The 22,440-nt window shown below is 42.6% G+C and overlaps 1 protein-coding gene across 6 annotated transcripts in view; it reads right to left on the reverse strand.

The window, feature by feature from the left end:
• The window catches only part of bmp2k (BMP2 inducible kinase), a 181,983-nt gene that overhangs the window by 11,164 nt on the left and 148,379 nt on the right, over positions 1-22,440 (reverse strand). For 4 of the 6 annotated variants that reach the window (XM_068038968.1, XM_068038991.1, XM_068039009.1 and 1 more), the window contains 4 exons: positions 21,993-22,150; positions 20,932-21,036; positions 12,785-13,044; positions 11,530-11,696 (listed from right to left, as the gene is read on the reverse strand). In XM_068038968.1, coding sequence (XP_067895069.1) covers positions 11,530-11,696; positions 12,785-13,044; positions 20,932-21,036; positions 21,993-22,150 — 690 coding nt within the window. The remainder of the gene's footprint in view (positions 1-11,529; positions 11,697-12,784; positions 13,045-20,931; positions 21,037-21,992; positions 22,151-22,440) is intronic. The other 2 variants (XM_068038971.1, XM_068038981.1) reach the window with 2 other exon arrangements.

Raw genomic sequence — 22,440 nt, forward strand, 5'->3', positions numbered from 1 at the left:
GGTTCTTTGTTGTCCTGATAACCAAGATTCCCCGTCTTATCTTTAAGCAAAGCTGCTGTGAGGTCACCTGACTATGGCTCCATCTTAAACTACATTAAAAATCAGAGTTTTTAAAATATAATCACACTACAAAGTCCAGCATTCATAACAACAGGAATACTACAGGGCTGATTTTCATGACCTTTGCCCTGGGTAACTGCCATTTCCATGGGCACCGGGTTCAGGAAAAAGTGGCAGAGAAACATTTTACTGCACCTTTGCCCCATTACATTGCCCTGAGCTTTTCTGAGGAGGCAGAGCTGAGCCAACAACTGCTACAATTGGAGTGAAGCAGGAGGGAGCATCCCTGGCTAGCCATTTCATCATCTTAGGATATTGCTGGTCGAACACCTCAACACAAGGACATCCAGTCAAGCTGAAGCTAGGAACAGCCCGAGAGAGTCAGCTGAGGTGCCGGGGTAGATTTAAGTTTTAAATAATTTTACTACCTCCTTGCAGGATGTCTCAAATTGGCACTTGCTGCTGATTTCCATCAGCAGTTAGAAGAATCCACTCTTGCAGTGCTGCCACAGCCAATTCCACTACACCATGGGTGGCTCAGATGTACAGGGGAGGGGAGGGGAGCAGGAGGATGGTAGGGAAAATTATAGCAATAGGGGATTCAATATTTAGGGGAACAGATGGGCATTTCTGTGGCCGCAGACATGATTCTAGGATGGTATGTTGTCTCCCTGGTGCCAGGGTCCAGGATGTCACTAAACAGTTGCAAAACAATGGGGGGGGGGGGGGGGGGGGGGGGCGGTGCGGGAAGGTGAATAACCAGTGGTAGTTATCCTTATCGGTACCAACCCAAGCAGAAAGAGGGATGGGGTCCTGCAGGCAGATTTTAGGCAGCCAGGGAGAGAGATTAATAAGTAGGACCTCAAATGTAGCAATCTCTGGATTGCTCTCGCTGCCTTGTGCGAGTGAGTATAGAAATAGATTAGATTAGAGATACAGCACTGAAACAGGCCCTTCGGCCCACCGAGTCTGTGCCGACCATCAACCACCCATTTATACTAATCCTACACTAATCCCATATTCCTATCACATCCCCACCTGTCCCTATATATTTCCCTACCACCTACCTATACTAGGGGCAATTTATAATGGCCAATTAACCTATCAACCTGCAAGTCTTTGGCATGTGGGAGGAAACCGGAGCACCCGGAGGAAACCCACGCAGACACAGGGAGAACTTGCAAACTCCGCACAGGCAGTACCCAGAATCGAACCCGGGTCCCTGGAGCTGTGAGGCTGCGGTGCTAACCACTGCGCCACTGTGCCGCAGGAGGATAGAACAGGTCAATGTGTGGCTGGAGAGATGGTACAAGAGGATTCCTGGGTCAATGGGACTGGTGGAACCTGTACAAGCTGGACGAGTTGCACTTCAAAAGAGCAGGGCAGTTTACTAGTGCTTTTGGAGAGAGTTTGAACTGATTTGGCAGGGGGAATGGGAACCAGAATGTAGCATTAGAAAGGAGAAACAAGTGCACAGGTGATTAGGAGAGACAGATAGTACTAGAGTAAGAAATAGCGAAGTACTTTTGTTTCAAAATATTCCTGTGAAGCGCCTCAGGACGTTTTATTTTGTTATAGGTACAATACAAATAAGTTGCTATTGCTGTATTAAGTAGGGTCAGAGTAAGAGGAAATACAAGGAGGTCTAAATTTACACAGCATATATATAAATTCATAAAGCGTGGTAAAGAAGGTTGGTGAGCCACAGGCACTAATAGCCACATACGGCATATGATGATGTGGTGATAATGGAGACCTGGCTCAAAAAAGGGCAGGACTGGGATGAGATATTCCTGGATAGAAGGTGTTCAGGAAAGATAGGGAAGGGAAAAAAAGAGATGGGGTGGCACTATTGAGAATATTAGATTGCTGGAGGGAGAGGATGTCCTGGAGTGGTGAACAACAGAATATTTAGTAGGAGCTAACAAACAATAGAGGTGCCATTACATGGCTGGGTGTATTCTTTAGGTCACTAAAGAGTGGGAAAGGTATAGAGGAGCAAATTTGCTGGAAAATTACAGAGAGGTGAATGGATTATGGAATAGTGATAATGGGGGATTTCAATTATCCTAACATAGGAAATAGGAGTAGGCCATTCAGCCACTTGAGCCTGCTCCGCCATTCAACTAGATCATAGCTGATCTTCCACCTCAATGCCATTTTCCTGCACTATCCCCATATCCCTTGATACCTTTAATGTCTAGAAATCTATCAACCTCTGTCTTGAATATACACGATGACTGAGCCTCCACAGCCTCTGGAGTAGAGAATTCCAAATATTCACCGAGTGAAGAAATTCCTCCTCATCTCAGTCCTAAATGGCTTACACAAGGCGGCCACAAAGGGATATAGATGGATTAAGTGAGTGGGCAAAGAATTGGCAAATGGAGTATAACATACGAAAGTGTGAAATTGTCCATTTTGGCAGGAAGAATTTTTAAAAAGCATATTATCGAAATGGTGAGAGATTGCAGAGCTCTGAGATGCAGAGGGATCTGGGTGTCCCAGTGCATGAACTGCAAAAGGTGAGTATGCCGGTACAATAATTAATTAGGAAAGCTAATAGAATGTTATCGTTTATTGAGGGGGGAATTGAATACAAAAGTAGGGAGGTTATGCTTCAGTTGAGGGCATTGGTGAGACCACATCTGGAGTACTGTGTACAGTATTGGTCTCCTTATTTTAGGAAGGATGTTATTGCGTTGGAGGCAGTTCAGAGAAGGTTTACTAGACTAATACCTGGAATGGGCGGGTTGTTTTTTTTTTAGTTTTTAGAGATACAGCACTGAAACAGGCCCTTCAGCCCACCGAGTCTGTGCCGACCATCAACCACCCATTTATACTAATCCTACACTAATCCCATATTCCTACCACATCCCCACCTGCCCCTATATTTCCCTACCAACTACCTATACTAGGGGCAATTTATAATGGCCAATTTACCTACCAACCTGCAAGTCTTTTGGCTTGTGGGAGGAAACCGGAGCACCCAGAGAAAACCCACGCAGACACAGGGAGAACTTGCAAACTCCACACAGGCAGTACCCAGAATTGAACCTGGGTCGCTGGAGCTGTGAGGCTGCGGTGCTAACCACTGCGACGTCCCACTGTGTCTTACGAGGTAAGGTTGAACAGGCTAGGCTTGTATCCACTGGAGTTTAGAAGAGTAAGAGGCGACTTGATTGAAGCATAAAAAGATTCTGAGGGTTCTTGACAGGGTGGATGTGGAAAGGATGTTTCCTCTTGTGGGAGAATCTAGAACTAGGGGTCACTGTTTAAAAATAAAGGGGTCGCCCATTTAAGACAGAGGTGAGGAGAATTTATTTCTCGGAGGGTCATGAATCATTGGAACTCTTAATCAAAAGACGGTGGAAGCAGAGGCAGATAGATTCTTGATAAGCAAGGGGGTGAAAGGTTATTAGGGTAGGTAGGAATGTGGAGTTCAGGTTATAATTAGTTCAACCATGATCTTGTTGAATGGCTGAGCAGGCGCGAGGGGCCGAGTGGCTTACTCCTCCTCCTAATTCATATGTTCTTATCCTGAGACTGTGTCCCTGATTCTAGACCCTACCAGCCAGGGAAAACATCCTTCTTACATCTATCCTGTCAAGTCCTGTAAGAATTTTGTATGCTTCAATGAGATCACCGCTCATTCTCCTGAACTCTATCGGCTCAGTCTCCTCAATCTCTCCTCATAGGAAAATCCCACCATTCCAGGGATCCCTCTATGGCAAGTATATCCTTCTCTAGGTAAGGAGACAAAACTGTACACAATGCTCCATGTGCAATTACACCAAGGCTCTAGAGACCTGTTTTCACACTGAGGGTACCCACCATCGTGTTGTGTGGCACTACCACCATGCTAAATGGGGTAGAATTCGAACAGATCTAGCAACTCAAAACTCAGAATCCATGAAGCGCTATTCTGTTTTATTCGTTCATGGCATGTGGGCATCGCTGGCTAGGACAGCATTTGTTGCCCATCCCTAATTTCCCTCGAAAAAGCGGTGGTGAGCTGCCTTCTTGAACTTCTGCAGTCCATGGGGGGTAGCTACACCAACAGTGCTGTTAGGAAGGGAGTTCCAGGATTTTGACCCAGCGAGAGTGAAGGAACAGCGATTTAGTTCCAAGTCAGGATGGTGTGTGGCTTGGAGGGGAACTTGCAGGTGGTGGTGCTCCCATGCATCTGCTGCTCTTGTCCTTCTAGGTGGTAGAGGTCGTGGGTTTGGAAGGTGCTGTCTAAGGAGCCTTGGTGAGTTGCTGCAGTGCATCTTTTAGGTGGTACACACTGCTGCCACTGTGCGTTGGTGGTGGAGGGAGTGAATGTTTGTGGATGGGGTGCCAATCGAGCAGGCTGCTTTGTCCTGGATGGTGTCGAGCTTGTGTTGTTGGAGCTGCACCCATCCAGGCAAGTGGAGAGTATTCATCACACCCTGGACCTGTGCCTTGTAGATGGTAGACAGGCTTTGGGGAGTCAGGTGGTGAGTTACTTGGCGCAGGATTCCTAGCCTCTGACCTGAGCGTCCAGTTATCATACCCTTTATAACAGATTCTAGCATTATCCTGACTACTGACGTTAGGCCAACGGGTCTGTCGTTCCCAGTTTTCTTTCTCCCTCCTTCTTAAATAGTGAGGTTACATTTGCTACCTTCCAATCTGCAGGAACCATTCCAGAATCTATAGAATTTTGGAAGATGACCACCAATGCATCCACTATCTCTACAGCCATCTCTTTCAACAATCTGGGATGTAGATCATCAGGTCCAGGGGATTTATCAACTTTCTGTCCCATTAATTTCTCCAGTACTACTTTTTTACTAATATTAATTTCTTTCAGTTCCTCACTCTTACTAGTCCCTTGGTTCTCTAATATTCTTGGGAGGTTTTTTGTATCTTCCTCCATGAAGACAGACACAGAATTTGTTTAGTTTCTATGCCACTTCCTTATTCTCCATTATAAATTCTCTTGTCTCTGCCCACATTCGTTTTTGCTAATCTTTTCCTTTTTACATATCTACAGAAGATTTTACAGTCGATTTTATGTTTCTCATCAATTTACTTTCATATTCTATTTTCTCCATCAATCCTTTGCTGAATTCTAAAATGCTCCCAATCATGCTTACTACTTTTTTTGGCAACTTTATAAGCGTCTTTCTTTGATCTAATACAATCTTTAGCTTCTCTTGTTAGCCATGGTTGGATCACTTTTCCTGCTGAGTTTTTGTGCCTCAAAGGAATGTATATTTGTTGTAAACCATGCATTAATTCTTTAAATGCTAGCCACTGCCCGTTTACAGTCATATCTTTTAATGTAATTTCGCAATCTACCACAGCCAATTTGCCCCTCATACCTCCGTAACACAGTAATAGTGTATAAGGCAGGGAGGGGGAAGAGTTTCTCAAGTGTGTTCAGGAGAATTTGCGATTAGTACGTTTTCAGCCCAACGAGGAAGGAGGCATTGCTGGATCTGGTTTTGGGGAATCAGATGAATCAAATGAGAGTAGCCAGGAACAGTATCCTAAAGTTTAGATTAGCTATGGAGAAGGAAGATTGGCAAACAAAACTATAGTGGAACAATGGGGTGCCTTTAAAGAGATGGTTCGGGTACAGTTGAAGTACATTCTCACAAGCGGGGAAGGTAGGACAACCGAAGCCAGATCTCCCCGGATGACAAAAAAGATAGAGAGTAAGATGAAGCAGAAAAAGGGCATGTATGATAGATGTCAGGTTGATAATACCAATAGAGAGTCAGGCTGAATATAGAATGTTCAGAGGAGAAGAGAGAGTATGAGAAGAGACTGGCAGCGAACAGAAGAAATTCAAAAGTCTTCTCTTGGCATATAAATAGTAAAAAGGTAGTAAGAGGAGGGGTGGAGCTGATTAGGGATCAAAAAGGAGACAACGGAGACAGATAGCATGGCTGAGGTATTAAATGAACACTTTACATCTGTCTTTGCCAAGGAAGATGCTGCCAAAGTCAAAGCTGAAAGAAGAGATGGCTGTGATACTGGATGGGGTAACAATTGATAGAGGAGATATTAGAATGGCAGGCTGTGCTTAAAGTTGATAAGTCACTAGGACCATATAGGATGCATCAATAAATGCTGAGGGAAGTACAGGTGGAAATTGCAGAGGTACTGGCTATAATATTCCAATACTCCTTAAATACAGGGGTGGTGCCAGAGGACTAGAGAATTGTAAATGTTACACTCTTTTTTGAAAAGAGTGTTAAGGATAAACCCAGCAGCTAAAGGCCAGTCAGTTTAACCTTGGCGGTGGGAAGACTGTGAGAAACGATAATCCAGGACAAAATTGACAGTCACTTGGACAATTATGGATTAATTAAGGAAAGCCAGCAAGGATTTGTTAAAGGCAAATAGTGTTTAACTAACTTGATTGAGTTTTTTGATATGGTAACAAAGAGGGTCGATGAGGGTAATGCAGCTGATATGGTGTGTCCTGACTTCCATAAGGCGTTTGATAGGCTTGCCAGCAAAGTTGAAGGCCATGGAATAAAAGGGACAGTGGCAGCATGGATACAAAGTTGGCTGAGTGACAGGAAACTGTAGTGGGAATGGTTGTCTTTCGGACTGGAGGAAATTATACAGTGGTGTTACTCAGGGGTGGGTACTAGAACCAGTGCTTTTCCTGATGCATATTAATGACCTAGACTTGGGTGTACCAGGCAATTTCAACATTGCGGATGGCATAAAACCTGGAAGTATAGTGAACTGTGAGGAGGATAGTGATAGACATCTAGAGGATGTAGACAGGCTGGTGGAATAGGCAGTCACATGGCAGATGAAATTTAATGCAGCAAAGTAGGAAGTGATATATTTTGGTAGGAAGAACAAGGAGGCAATATAAAAAATGAAGGGTACAATGCTAAAGGGGGTACAGGAACAGAGAAACCTGGGGGTATATCTATACAATTCGTTGAAGGTAGCAGGGCAGCTTGAGAAAGTGATTAAAAAGGCATGCGGGATCCTGGGCTTTATAAACAGAGGCATAGACTGCAACAGCAAGGAAGTTATGAACCACCTTTATAAAACTGGTTCCGCCTCAACTGAAGTAGGGTGTTAAATTCTGGACACGGCACTTTAGGAAGGATGTGAAGGCTTTAGCAAGGAAGAAGTTGGGTTTGTTCTCCTTAGAGAAAAGTTGAGGGAAATTTGATAAGAGATGTTCAAAATCATGAAGGGTTTAGACGGAGTAGCTAGAAACTGTTCACATTGGTGGAAGGGTCGAGAACCAGAGGACATGGATTTCAAGTTATTGGCAAAAGAACCAAAGGGAAGGTGAGGAAAAGCTTTGTTATTCAGTGAGTGGTTATGATCTGGAATGCACTGCCTGAAAGGGTGGTGCAGGCAGATTCAAATCGTGGCTTTCAAAAGGGAATTGATAAGCAGTTGAACGGATAAATATTTGCAGGGGTACAGGGAAAGTGTATGGGGAGTAGGACTAGCTAAATTTCTCTTGTAAAGAGCCAGTGTGGGCTTGATGGGCCAAATGACTTCCTTCTGTGCTGTAACCATTCTATAATTATATGATCTCGGAGACTAAACATACAGCTATTCTTTAAATCCCTGCCAAAGGATAAAGCTGCATTGGTGTTACTTCCATGCCACTCTCATGGCCTGGCACAGGAAATCTCAATGCTCGAGAACAGTACTGGGCGATAAGGCAGGCCCAGGGGAAAAAAAAAAAGTCATCAGGTTGGCAATCTGATCAATCAGGATAAAAGGGTGCAGAGAGATTCATTAAATCAGGTAATGCTACATTATCAACATTCAGTAAAATTAGGATACAAACGATATTTAATCTTACCAAATCTGTCCTGACTGTGTACCATTCTGCTGCCAGTGCAACTACTATAGCTCTTCTTTAAACAAGTGTAACACCATCATAAAGTTATTACTGACCAAAAGTGTAAATCACTGGCAAATTCATTGAACACAATGCATCCCCTCTGGTATTGAAGTATACTAGTGTATATTGACAAGGTACTTTGTGTGAGAGTGCAAAGTGGATTTTATATATGGATTACTTGAGTCACTTTCAAGTATAGTTACGAACATATGAATTAGGAGCAGGAGTAGGAGTAGGCCACTCGGCCCTTCGAGTCTGCTCCACCATTCAATAAGTTCATGGCTGAACTTATTACTCTACATTTCCAACTACCCCCGATAACCTTCCACCCCCTTGCTCATCAAGAATCTATCTACCCCTGCCTTAAAAATATTCAAAGACTCTGCTTCCACCACCTTTTGAAGAGAATTCCAAAGACTCACGACCCTCAGAGAAAAAATTTATTTTATTTATTTATTTATTGATACAGCACTGAAACAGGCCCTTCGGCCCACCGAGTCTGTGCCGACCAACAACCACCCATTTATACTAACCCTATAGTAATCCCATATTCCCACCACCTACCTACACTAGGGACAATTTACAATGGCCAATTTACCTATCACCTGCAAGTCTTTGGCTGTGGGAGGAAACCGGAGCACCCGGTGAAAACCCACACAGTCACAGGGAGAACTTGCAAACTCCGCACAGACAGTACCCAGAATCGAACCCGGGTCCCAAGAGCTGTGAGGCTGCAGCGCTAACCACTGCGCCGCCCCTTTTTTTTTTCTTCTCCTCATCTCAGTCTTAAATGGGCGACCCCTTATTTTTAAACAGTGACCCTTAGTTCTAGATTCTCCCACAAAGGTAAACATCCTTTCCACATCCACCCTGTCAAGACCCCTCAGGATCTTATACGTTTCAAATCAAGTCACCTCTTACTCTTCTAAATTCCAGCGGATACAAGCCTAGCCTGGCCAATCTTTCCTCGTAAGACAGCCCGCACATTCCAGGTATGAGTCTAGTAAACCTTCCCTGTGCTGCCTCCAACACATTTATATCCTTCCTTAAATAAGGAGACCAGTACTATACACAGTACTCCAGATGTGGTCTCACCAATGCCCTGTATAACTGAAGCACAACCTCCCTACTTTTGTATTCAATTCCTCTCTCAATAAAGGATAAAATTCTATTAGCTTTCCTAATTACGTGCTGTGTCTGCATACTAACCTTTTGCGATTCATGTACTAGGACACCCAGATCCCTCATCTCAGAGCTCTGCAATCTCTCACCATTTCGACAATATGCTTCTTTTTTATTCTTCCTGCCAAAGTGGACAATTTCCCACATTCTCCTCCATTTGCTAGGTCTTTGCCCACTCACTTAACCTAACTATATCCCTTTGTACACCCCTCAAGTCCTCTTCACTTTCCTACCTATCTTGGTGTCATCAGCAAATTTAGAAACCATACCTTCGGTCCCTTCATCCAAGTCATTTATATAAATTGTAAAAAGTTGAGGCCCCAGCACAGATCCCTGTGTCACACCACTCATTACATCTTGCCAACCAGAAAATGACCCATTTATGCCTACTGTTTCCTGTTAGCTAGCCAATATTCTATCCATGCCAATACGTTACCCCCTATACCATGAGCTTTTACTTTCTGCAATAATCTTTGATGTGGCACCTTCTGGAAATCCAAGTACAATACATCCACCAGTTCCCCTTTATCCACAGAACATGTAACCCCCTCAAAGAACTCCAATAAATTGGTTAAACATGATTTCCTTTTCACAAAACCACGTTGACTCTGCTTGATTACCTTGAATTTTTCTAAATGCCCTGCTATAACGTCTTTAATAATAGTTTCTAACATTTTCCCCAAGACAGATGTTAAACTAACTGGCCTGTAGTTTCCTGCTTTCTATCTCCCTCCCTTTTTTAATAAAGGAATTACATTCGCTATTTTCCAATCTAACGGAACCTTCCCCAAATCTAGGGAATTTTGGAAAATTAAAACTAACACATCAACTATCTCACCAGCCACTTCTTTTAACACCCAAGGATGAAGTCTATCAGGACCCGTGGACTTGTCAGGCCACAGCTCCAACAATTTGTTCAGTACCACTTCCCTGGTGATTGTAATTTTCTTGAGTTCTTCCCTCTCTGCCATTTCCTGACTTACAGCTAATACTGGGATGTTACTTGTATCCTCAACAGTGAAGACCAATGCAAAGTATCAGTTCAATTCATCTGCCATCTCCTTATTATCCATTATTAATTCCCCAGACTCACTTTCTATAGGACCAACACTCACTTTGTTAACTCTTTTCTTTTTTAAATATCTCTCAAAACTCTTACTCTCTGTCTTTATATTTCTAGCTTGCTTTCTCTTGTACTCTAATTTTACCTTCATCAATATTTTAGTCATTCTTTGCTGTTTTTATATTCTGTCCAATCTTCTGACCTGCCTCCCATCTTTGTGCAATAACAGGTTTTTGCTTTAAGTTTGATACTATCTTCAACAGTTTTAGTTAACCACGGATGGCGGGTCCCACCGTTGCAATTTCTCTTTCTCATTGAAATGTATATATTCCGTGTATTCTGAAATATCCCCTTAAATGTCTGTCACTGCATCTCTATTGACCTATCCCTTAACCTGATTTGCCAGTTCACTTTAGCTAGCTCTGCTTTCATGCCCTCATAATTGCCCTTATTTAAGTTTAAAATTAGTCTAGGACCCATTCTTCTCTCCCTCAAACTGAATGTAAAATTCAATTATATTATGATCGCTGCTACCTAGGGACACCTTAACTAGGAGGTCATTAATTAATCCCATCTCGTTGCACAATATCAGGTCTGGATCCAGAACGTATTGTTCCAAGAAATTATCCCAAAAACATTCTATGTACTCTTCATCTAGTCTACCTTTTCCCATCTGATTTTTCCAGTCTATAAGTAGGTTAAAATTCCCCATAATTATTGCTGCACCTTTCTGACAAGCTGCCATTATTTCTTACTGTATAACCTGTCCTACAGTGTGGTTAATGTTAGGTGGCCTGTACACCACTCCCACAAGTGACTTTTTGCCTTTATGATTTCTCATCTCTGCCCAAACTGCTTCTACATCCTGGTCTCCTGAACTTGGGTCATCCCTCTCTATTGCGCTAATACCATAATTAATTAACAAAGATATCCCTCCACCTTTTCCTCGTTTCCTGTCCTTCTTAAATGCCATGTACTCTTCAATATTCAGGTCCCAATCTATGTCATCCTACAGCCATGTCTCTGCAATGGCCATCAGATCGTACTTATTTATTTCTATTTGTGCTCACAGTTCATCAGTCCATCAGTTAAATGAGGATAATGTAAACCTTCTTCTTTGTACACTGAAGCTTATTTTTCCTTACAATTATTCAAATGAAAATTTAAACCATACTGTTAAAATTGATGCTGTGATCTTGCATTCTCACTGGACAAGGATTTTTTTTTCTGACAGCTTAAAATGATTAGTTATTTAATTACTTCACTAATTGTCGTAAATCAAATATAACTAACTGCGGTGGTGAGGGGAGTGGTGTGGAAGGAAAGAAGAAAACAAACATGCATGAATCATTACCACTCTTTGATGATCTGAGCTGGTCAAATTCCCTATCAAGTAGCTCTTCCTTAGTTAACTTTGAGAAGTTGTCCTCTCCAAATGGATTCCATCCAGACATGTCAGGAGGGTTACTGATATTCTGTGGAGGATAGTTGGGAACACCATCCAATTCTAAGCAAGTTGGCCTGTAAAGTGAAAAAACTATTAAGTCTTCATAAGCAAATCAATACTGGTATTCCATGAGTACTATATTTGAGCAAGAGGTAACTAAATACAGAAAACTTAAAAAGTGTTATATTTATTCAATCACAAGGGTAATATCTCATTAATCCACTTGTTGAAATATTAAGTTTTTTTTTTAAACAAATCCACATTTTATTTAAAATAATGCTGATTTTAAGATTCTAAAAGAGGCTAGATAACATGGACCACGACAAGCTGCTTTACTTTGTCCAGAACAGCAGACCCGGAGCGAGGCAAGTTTAAAATTAATCTGCAGAAGCATTATTTCAGTGAGCGAGTGGTCAATTTATGGAAAGGGTCACTAGGGAAATATTGTTTTGGGATACAGTATTTGAGTAATTTGAGTCATGAAATATGGTTAAGTGTAGCAGGTTTGAAAGGAACAGGTGACTTTAGAACCAAGTTTACTAAAGCATTCCACCAGTGGGGTTTTTCTCACCTCATGTCAGGGTCTGTTGTAGAATAATTGATTGAGATTGCTATGATTAGTCAGCAGCTCTACTATTGCATCATGAGACTACCAGTATGGTAGAAGGCAAACTAGATGGACCTTGGTCTTTTTTCATCTAGCAATACCTTATTATTAGAAAGGGCAATATTAAAAAAACAGTAATAATTCCAATTAAAATATCATCCTAATATAGTATACATAAAAAGCATATTATAGCACTTTTAATCTCCCTTTTTGCATGACATTTATACTTGATAGTCATAAAATCAGTCTGGAATTTTCTTGCAAGTGCTCCAAAATTCCTTTCACGTATCCAAAAGAAACATGGCTTTCTGAATTATAGATACGATGCGGCAGTGAAGTGTTGCATAAGGCAACACAAGTTGCAATTTTGCAAGATAAAAAACTCCAGCAATTCTATTCAGCGGGGGACACAACATTACAGATTTATCTCATACAATTTCCCATTGCTGCCTACAGCTAGCTGCTTGCGATTCTTAAAGCAAAATTAGACGGCAATATTCCAAAACCCATGCATTGATGGTATTTGTCAACTCCTTTTCCTCCTCCAATACTGACCTAATTGATTTATTGGAAGATTCCACTGTCATTACTCCAACAGGCTGTACTGAACTAGTGCCAGTGACTACAAAAGCCACACCATATGAGACATCACTCTGGATCCTATGGTGGCCAGCAGCTTGATGGGACGTTGGGGAGGTTGGAGAAACAAATGCCATTAAAGTGGTTTGGCATTCATGTGTTGAGGGCTGAAAGTGTGGATGCTGGGGCACAGGAACCTGAGATTGTGCAAAAGCCTGTTGGTATTGCTCTACCTGCTGGATATAAACAGAAACATTAATAAGTTTAATCTAGCTATAGTCAAGCAAAAAATGCATTCAAAAGAACAATTTAAAAGTCAGTAACGACTCATTGATAATCACACCTTTAACACAGCAATATATCCCAAAGTGCTTCACAAAAAGGCTGAGAAAACAGGCAGAATAGAAGTTGCAAGAATTAAAAAGGTCAGTCATAACAGTACAGAAGGAGACCATTCGGCCTATCAAGTCCATGCTGACTCTCTGTAGAGTGATTCAAACAGTCCCATTCCCCTGCTCTATCCCCATAGCCCTGCAAGCTTATTTCCCTCAAGTGCTCATCCAATTTCCTATTGAAATCATTCATAGTCTCTGCTTCCACCATCTTCGTAGGCAGCGAGTTCCAGGTCATTACCATTTTACATGTATAAAAATGTTCTTCCTCACATCCCCCCTACCTCTTGCCCAAAACGTTAAATTCATGTCCCCTAGTCCTTGTGCCATTAGCTACTGGGAACAGCTTTTCTTTCTCTACCCTATGCAAACTCGTCATAATCTTGACAACCTCCATCAAATTTCTCCTCAATCTCCTTTGCTCTAAGGAGAACAACCCCAGTTTCTCCATCCTAACCTTGTAGCTGAACTACCTCAATAAAAGCAAAATACTGCAGATGCTGGAAATCTGAAATAAAAATAAGAAATGCTGGCAATACTCAGCAGGTCTGGCAGCATCTGTGGAGACAGAAGTAGAGTTAACACTTCAGGTCAGTGATCTTTCATCAGAACTGGCAAAGGTTAGAAATTTAATAGGTTTTAAGCAAATAAAATGGGGGTGGGCAAAAGATAACAAAAGGGAAGGTGTTGATAGGACAGAGGGTCACAGAATAACTGACAAAGTCATGGAGCAAAGGCAAAGGGTGTGTTAATGGTGTGGTGAAAGACAAAGGGTTAGTGCAGAGAAGGTGTTAAATGACAGAATAATGAACAGCCCTGGCCAAAAGAACAAACATGGAAAAAGTGGGCAGGCACATGGTAAAAAAAAAGATGAATGATGAAACAAACTAAAAGAAAAGACAAAAAAATAAAAAATAAAAAAGGGGGCCAATCACACTTTGAAATTATTGAACTCAATGTTCAGTCCGGTAGGCTGGAACATGCCTAACCAGTAAATGAGATGCTGTTCCTCGAGCTGACAATGTTCTCTGGAACACTGCAGCAAGCCCAGGACAGAGATGTGGACATGAGAACTGGGGGCGGTAGTGTGTTGAAATGGTAAGCAACAGGAAGCTCAGGGTCATGTTTTCGGACTGAGCGAAGATGTTGCGCATAGTCGCCCAATCTGCCTTTGGTCTCCCCAATGTAGAGGAAACCGCATTATGAGCAGTGAATATAGTACACTAAATTAAAAGTACAAGTAAATCACGGCTTCACCTGAAAGAAGTGTTTGGGGCCTTGGATACTGAGCAGAGAGGGGGTAAAAGGGCAGGTATTACATCTCCTGCAATTGCATGTGAAGTGGACCAGGGTGTCGTGGAGGGAACGATCCCTTCGGAATGCTGACAGGGGAGGGGAAGATGCGTTTGGTAGTGGCATCATTCTGGATGTAGCGGAAATGGAGGAGGATGATCCTTTGGATTTGGAGGCTGGAAAGTGAGGACAAGGGGAACCCTGTCGCGGTTCTGGGAGGGAGGGGTAGGGGTGAGCGTAGAGGTGCGGGAAATGGGTGGACACGGTTGAGGGCCCTGTCAACCACAGTGGGGGGGAATCCTTGGTTGAGGATAAAGACATGTCAGAAGTGCTGTTGTGGAAGGTTGCATCATCAGAGCAGATGCGTCAGAGATGGAGAAATTGGGAGAATGGAATGGAGTCCTTACAGGAAACAGGGTGTGAGGAAGTGTAGTCAAGGTAGCCGTGGGAGTCGGTGGGCTGATCATGAATATTAGTAGACTGTCATTTAACACCCTCTCTGCACTAACGCCTTGTCTTTCACCACACCATTAACACACCCTTTGCCTTTGCTTCATGACCTCCTTGTCAGTTATTCTCTGTGACCCTCTGTCCTATTAACACCTTCCCTTCTGTTCTCTTTTGCCCCACCCCCGCTTTATTTGCTTAAAACCTATTACATTCTAACCTTTGCCAGTTCTGATGAAAGATCACCGACCTGAAGCGTTAACTCTGCTTCTCTCTCCACAGATGCTGCCAGACCTGCTGAGTATTTCCAGCATTTTTGCTTTTATTATTGCTGAAATACCTCATCCAACAAGGCTTTAAAGAAAGTAATTCCATACTTCAGGAGTGTGAAGGCTGGAGACTCTGCCACACATGATGAAGCAAAATGGGTTGTAGGCAGCATAAAAAATGGCTGGAGAAGGATGCAGAGATAGCGAAGGGCTAGTCCATCAAAAATTCTGTAATGATTAAGTAAAGGCCACTCTATCCATCAAGCTCATCGTCACTACAGTAATTTTACTCAGGCGAGTTTTAAACTGTATTCTGAACTCGAACAATGTTATCTACGTTTGTCAACCATAACATCAGTCAACACTAGTTCCGTCGTATCAATTACAGATAAGGCCATCTCTGATCACCTCCTTCTATCACTTTCCACCCATATCCCCCTTCCACGCCCCAACCCTAACTCATGTTGTATCTGTCCCCGGAAAAAAGAACTAACCCCCTATAACTTACGATTGCACTTTCAAAATCTCAACCGTCTAGCCTTTAGCCCTCCATTCACAACATTTCTGCAGCTACTGATTTGCTCAACCATACCCTCACCTCTATCTCTGATGCCCTAGTCCCCAATAAAAAGATCAGTCTCACTCACCATGGTCATTCCACCTGTATAGCCCTCATCTCCACTCCCTTATGTACAAGGGATGCAGACTTGAAAAGATATGCAGACAACTGGTTTAGCCATCCACTGCCAGATCAGGCTAGACCACTTAAAACATTGTCAGGTCCTGCTATCATCTGCTAAAACTGCTCAGTATTCTAGGATCATCTTGGAATGCAAAGATATCCCCCGGCTTCTCTTCTCTGCTGCACAAGAGGCCAGAATTTGAGGAGCGCAGATATCTTGGAGGGTTCTGGGGCTGGAGGAGTTTAGAGAGATAGGGAGGGGTGAGGCCATGGAGGGATTTGAAGTTGAGAATGAGAATTTTAAAATTAAGATGTTACTTGATCAGGAGCCAATGTAGATCAGGGAGCACAGGGCGGATAGGGGACCAGGACTTGGTGTGAGTTAAGACATGGGCAGCAGAACTTTGGATGACCTCAAGTTCATGGAGAGTAGAATGTACAAGACCATCCAAGAGTGCATTGCATAGTCAAGTCTAGAGGTAACCATGGCGTGAATGAGGGTTCAAGCAGCAGATAGAGTCAGAGTTATACAGCACAGAAACAGGCCCTTCAGCCCATCGTGTCGTGCCAGCCATCAAGCACCTATCTATTCTAATCCCATTTTCCAGCACTTGGCCCATATGGCATTTCAAAAGCTCACCTAAATACTTCTTATATGTTGAGGGTTTCTGCCTCTACCACCCCCTCAGGCAGCGTGTTCCAGATTTCAAACACCCTCTGGGTGAAAAAACTTTCCTCAAATCCCCTATAAACCTCCTGCCCCTTACCTGAAATCTATGCCCCCTGGTTATTGGCACCTCCACCAAGGGAAATAAGTTTCCCCCCCCATCCACCCCCTACAATCCTGCACACTCCAATCAGGTCCCCCCCAACCCCACACCCGCTCCAAGCTGAGGCAGGGGCAAAGTCAGGTGATGGCATGGAGGTGGAAGTAGGCATTCTAGGGATGGCATGAATATGAGGTCAGAAGCTCATTCTGGGGTCAAATGTGGCATCAAGGTTGCAAACAGACTGGTTTAATTTCAGACTGTTACCAGGGAGAAGAATGGAGTCAGTAGCAAGGGAAGATTTTGGAGCAGGGACCGAAAACAATGGCTTCAGTCTTCCCCGTATTTAATTGGAGGAAATTTCTGCTCATGCAGTACCAGATGTCTGTTCAGCATTCTGCTAATTTAACAACAGTGGAGGAGTCACGAGAGATGTTGGTGAGGTAGAGCTGAGTGTCGTCAGCATACATGTGAAAACTAACTCTGTGCTTTCAAATGATGTCGCCAAGTGGCAGCATGTAAAGGAGAAATAGGTGGGGGCCAAGGATAAATACTTGGGGGACACTAGAGGTAACAGTGCGGGAGCAGGAAGAGAAGCCATTGCAACCGATTCTCTGGTTACGGTTGTTTGGATAAGAATGGTACCAGGTGCATGCAGTCCCACACAGCTGGGCAACAGTGGAGAGGCGTTGGAGGAGGACGATGTGGTCAACCATGTCAAAGGCTGCAGACAGGTCGAGAAAGATGAGGAGGGTAAGTTTACCTTTGTCACAGTCATTTGTGACTTTGGAAAGAGCTGTTTCGATACTGTGGCAGGGGCAGAAACCTGATTGGAGGGATTAAAACATGGAGTTCTGGGAAAGATGACGACACGTTCAAGGACTTTGGTGAGGAAAGGAAGGTTGCAAATCAGATAGTAATTTACGAGGGCAGTGGGGTCAGGGTAGACATGCTCAGCCAGCTTCTGCAGCCTATTTAAAACAACTCGAGCGAAGACATTCCCCAACATGCTGAGCAGGGAGATTCCACAGTAGTTGTTGCAGTCACCGCGGTCACCCTTGTTCTTACAGAGGGTGATGATATTGGCATGGCGCATGTCCTGTGGTACTGCTCCCTCATCCTAGCACAGGCAAAGCAGTTCATGGAGTGCTGAGAGTAGAGCAGGCTTGGCACTCGATTATTTCAGGGGTAATGCCATCCTTCCCAGGGGCTTTTCCGCTGTTCTCCCTTCGCCAGCTACAGGAGAAATGCCGCGAACAACAGATGCCCCTCTACGTTGCTTTCACAGATCTCACCAAAGTCTTTGACCTCGTCAGCAGACGTGGTCTCTTCAGACTACTAGCAAAGATCGGATGTCCGCCAAAGCTACTAAGTATCATCACCTCATTCCATGACAATATGAAAGGTACAATTCAGCATAGCGGTGCCTCATCAGACCCCTTTTCTATCCTGAGTGGCGTGAAACAGAACTGTGTTCTCGCACCTACACTGTTTGGGATCTTCTTCTCCCTGCTGCTCTCATGTGTTCAAGTCTTAAGAAGGAATTTTTCTCCACACAAAATCAGATGGCAGGTTGTTCAACCTTGCCCATCTAAAAGCGAAGACCAAAGTACGGAAGGTCCTCATCAGGGAACTCCTCTTTGCTGACGATGCTGCATTAACATCCCACACAGAAGAGTGTCTGCAGAGACTCATCGACAGGATTGTGACTGCCTGCAACGAATTTGGCCTAACCATCAGCCTCAGGAAAACGATCATGGGACAGGACGTCAGAAATGCTCCATCCATCAATATTGGCGACCACGCTCTGGAAGTGGTTCAAGAGTTCACCTACCTAGGCTCAACTATCACCAGTAACCTGTCTCTCGATGCAAAAATCAACAAGCGCATGGGAAAGGCGTCCGCTGCTATGTTCAGACTGGCCAAGAGTGTGGGAAAATGGCACACTGACACGGAACACATAAGTCTAAGCGTATCAAGCCTGTGTCCTCAGTACCTTGCTGGCGGACAGCCATAAAGGCAGGGCTAAAGAATGGCGAGTTGAAGAGACTTAGCTGTTGGCAGAAAAAAAGACAGAAGCGCAAGGAAAGAACCAACTGTGTAACAACCCAGACAATCAATTTTATCTGCAGCACCTGTGGAAGAGTCTGTCACTCCAGAATTGGCCTTTATAGCCACTCCAGGCGCTGCTTCACAAACCACTGACCACCTCCAGGCACTTATCCATTGTCTCTCAAGACAAGGAGGCCAAAGAAGAAGTGGGGTCAAGGGTAGTTTTTTTGAGGAGATGGATGATGACCGCAGATTTAAAAGGAGAGAGGGACAACACCTGAAGAGAGAACTGTTTATAATATCAGGTAACATGGGGACCAGGAGGGGAAGATGGGTGATCACTTTAGTGGGAATAGAATCGAGGGAACAGGAGGCGGGTCTCATGGACAAGAGAGGGCAGGAGGGGAGATAGGAGAGAAACTTCCTGCTTTGCAGTCTCTGGGAATACTTCAATGGGATTGGCTGCTTAACCTACTTGATGACATCAGCATTGTTTGACGCCTGGAGATCCGCTTGGCTTGGTGTCAGATTCAAATTTACGTCACGAAAGAGGAAGTCTGCATTATAGATCACTAGATCTTTGTGGGCAGCTTTCTTAAAATGTAAGCAGTGAGTGCTGTTGCTTCACCACTGACTGCTAAACTATATTTTAAAAATGGAATTGGATAAATATTTGAAAAATAAAAATATAAAATGATATGGGAAAGAACACATCGGTCAATTTTGCAGATGATACCAAAACTAGGTTTGGCAGTAGAATCAGAGGAGGCAGATCAGAAATTACACAGGATAAGTTGAAAAAGAGGTTTGATGCCGGAAGGATGTTTTCCCTGGCTGGGGGTCTGGAACCAAAGGACACAGTCTCAGAATAAGAGGTAGGCCATTTAGGACTGAGATGAGGAGGAATTTCTTCACTTAGAGGAATCTTAGGAATTCTCTACCCTAGAGGCCTATGGAGGCTCAGTCATTGAGTATGTGCAAGACAGAGATCGACAGATTTCTAGATATTCAAGATATCAAGGGATATGGGGATAGTGCGGGAAAACGGCATTGAGGTAGATCAGCCATGATCTGGTTGAATGCGAAGCAGGCTCGAGTGGCCAGATGGCCTACTCCTGCTCTGATACTTAAGTGGGTAGAATAAGGGCAGATGAAATTTAATGCAGACAAGTGTAAAGATCTACATTGAAATAGCTAAGGATGAAGCTGAAAGAGAGCTAGATGAGTTGTAAAAGACTTGATGCTCAAATGTTTCCAATCAACGTAGAGCAGCAACCAACAAAGCCAACAGCGTAACAGAAAATGCTGGTAATACAACATTTGTGGACAGAGAAACAGAGTTAACATTTCAGGTTAATGACCTTTCATTCCTGAAATGTAGATGCTGCTTCTCTGAGTATTTCCAGCATTTTCTGTTTTTTCAGATTTTCAAAATCCACCGTATTTTGCTTTTGTATTAAAGCCAACAGAATGTTGAATTATAAAACCAAAACAATAGACCATAATTCAGAGGAGGGGGTAATCAAATTTTGTAGTGTTCTGGTCAGACCACTATGAAATACTATGTCCAGTTCTGATCACCAAAATACGAGAGAAAAATTCAAGCACTTGAGTGCAGAAAACAGCCATGAGGCTAATCCCAGGATCAAATGTCTGAGTTTTGAGTAAAGCCAGGAGAGATTTGAGTGTCTGAGGGGTGAACTTATAAAGGCATTTGGAATAGTGGAAGAATAAGGAAGTGGAAAACATAAATCTGGAATATTACCAAATTAGACTGCAATAGGACAAGGGTTCACAATAAAACTAATAAAAGCTAAGTTTAGGATAGATATCAGAAAACTAGAGTGATCAGTATATGGAATGGATTTCCAGATACAGTAGTGGAGACAGAGCACTGGAATAATTTAACAACTGGATGCTGCAATGCAGGAACTTCAGCATTTGTCTGAAAGGATGAAATAAAATGGGCCAAATGGCTTTCCTCGTTGATAATTATCTTACAACCTTGAACAGCTAACTCCTTTTGTGCTTTCATTTCAATGATTCTAATGATACAGGCACAAGGGTTCCGACAACATTACTAAACCATGCTCTGCTACCCTTTCATCTACATATTATTGCTATGCATCAGTTACTCAGGGTAAGTTAACTAATCCAGGTGGATTAGTATTTGCCCCCCTCTCCTCCCCACCACCCTCAAAGAAAACTAATGGTCTCTTACCACAGCAGAGTACTGAGGCAACTGTTGCTGCTGATAGTACATTGGTTGTATTAACTGTTGCTGTTGTAATTGCTGATGTGTCAATGGCGGCAAAGCCTGCGGATACTATCAAAGATATGAAAATAACATATATAAAGCCATAAGAGTCACCATCACTGCTTTTTACTAAAACCATAAATACAATAGTGTGTCCAGAGCTTAAGTAAATTTTACAAATCATGCCTTGAAGTAAGGCACAAAAAATAGTCATACTCATCAGAAAATAAAAGCAAACCCCCATTTATGACCATACCCAATATTACTTGAATGCCAATGTCCTCAGCTGAAGCAAAATTTAAAAATACAATGTACAAGGGAGATGTTTTCCATCAGCAGTGATGGAGTCACATGATCATTATATCCTGATGGCAATATCCAACCACTCATGCTTGGAAACTTTGAAAAATATAGTTTTCAAAATTTGACTTGGATTGAGTGAGTGATAATGCCTCTCCCATCATCAGATTTCTCTGAAGCTAAACTTTAAAAAAAAACACCCCTGAAAGTTTTACATAAGTTAGCAAAATTGTTGCTGATGTAGTACAACACTTCTAAACAGTAATTACTGCAGATTCACAGAAATAATAACAAGCTGCAGCACAGCATGTTAAGAAAATAAATATGTGACACTAGAGGACAATGGTCCATAAATTCAGTTTCTTTCTTCCATAGTTTGGGAATAAGACATCTTTCCTGTGTTCCTGGATGCCAAGTGTTCACTCGTAAGAAAGAAAACCTTGAAGGGAGAATGAATAAACCATCCAAAAAAATGTAGCTGGTTAACAAGAAAATTTTGTACACAGCATATAGAACTTTAATCCTCTCAGCATCTATTGTTACTTTCAAGATAACGTGAATTAGATCATTTGCTGAACCTGTGTTCCACTGTTCTGCAGTGACACATATTTGTACTTTTAACATACTACAGCCTAGAAATCATTGCTCTGTGAATGCGATTAGCAAATGATTAATTAAGCTCATCATTTAGGAAATGATACATTTAAATCCTTGATGACTACTACCTTTTGGGCCTGACTATTAAGTATCTGTTGCTGTTGCAACTGTTGAAGTTGATGATGCTTCAAGTCTCCCTGTTGTATTTGCTGCAGGACTCTATGCTGCTGTTGATTGGTCCCCTGAGCCATATGAATTAAATGTCCATTTTCAGCTAGTGCAACAGCTGTGAAGACATTTATGTAAATGAATAGTAAGCTAACAAAAACAAACTGATAGATTTTAGCTGTGTCAAGAATCCAAAATTGATAGATCATATAAAGCACATTTCAAATTGCTCCCATAGAAAATACAAATCATAGATCGGCAACATAACAGCTGATTCTTCACTAACTATTTATTGTAAAATAGCCCAATGTACTCACTGATTTTCAGGATATTTGCTATGACTTGCACATTCCTAACATGATAAGGAAGATTTTACTAACCAACAAAACAATGGGTTTATCATTGAAG

This window comes from Heterodontus francisci, chromosome 1 (assembly GCF_036365525.1).
Source record: "Heterodontus francisci isolate sHetFra1 chromosome 1, sHetFra1.hap1, whole genome shotgun sequence".
Taxonomy (NCBI): Eukaryota; Metazoa; Chordata; class Chondrichthyes; order Heterodontiformes; family Heterodontidae; genus Heterodontus; species Heterodontus francisci.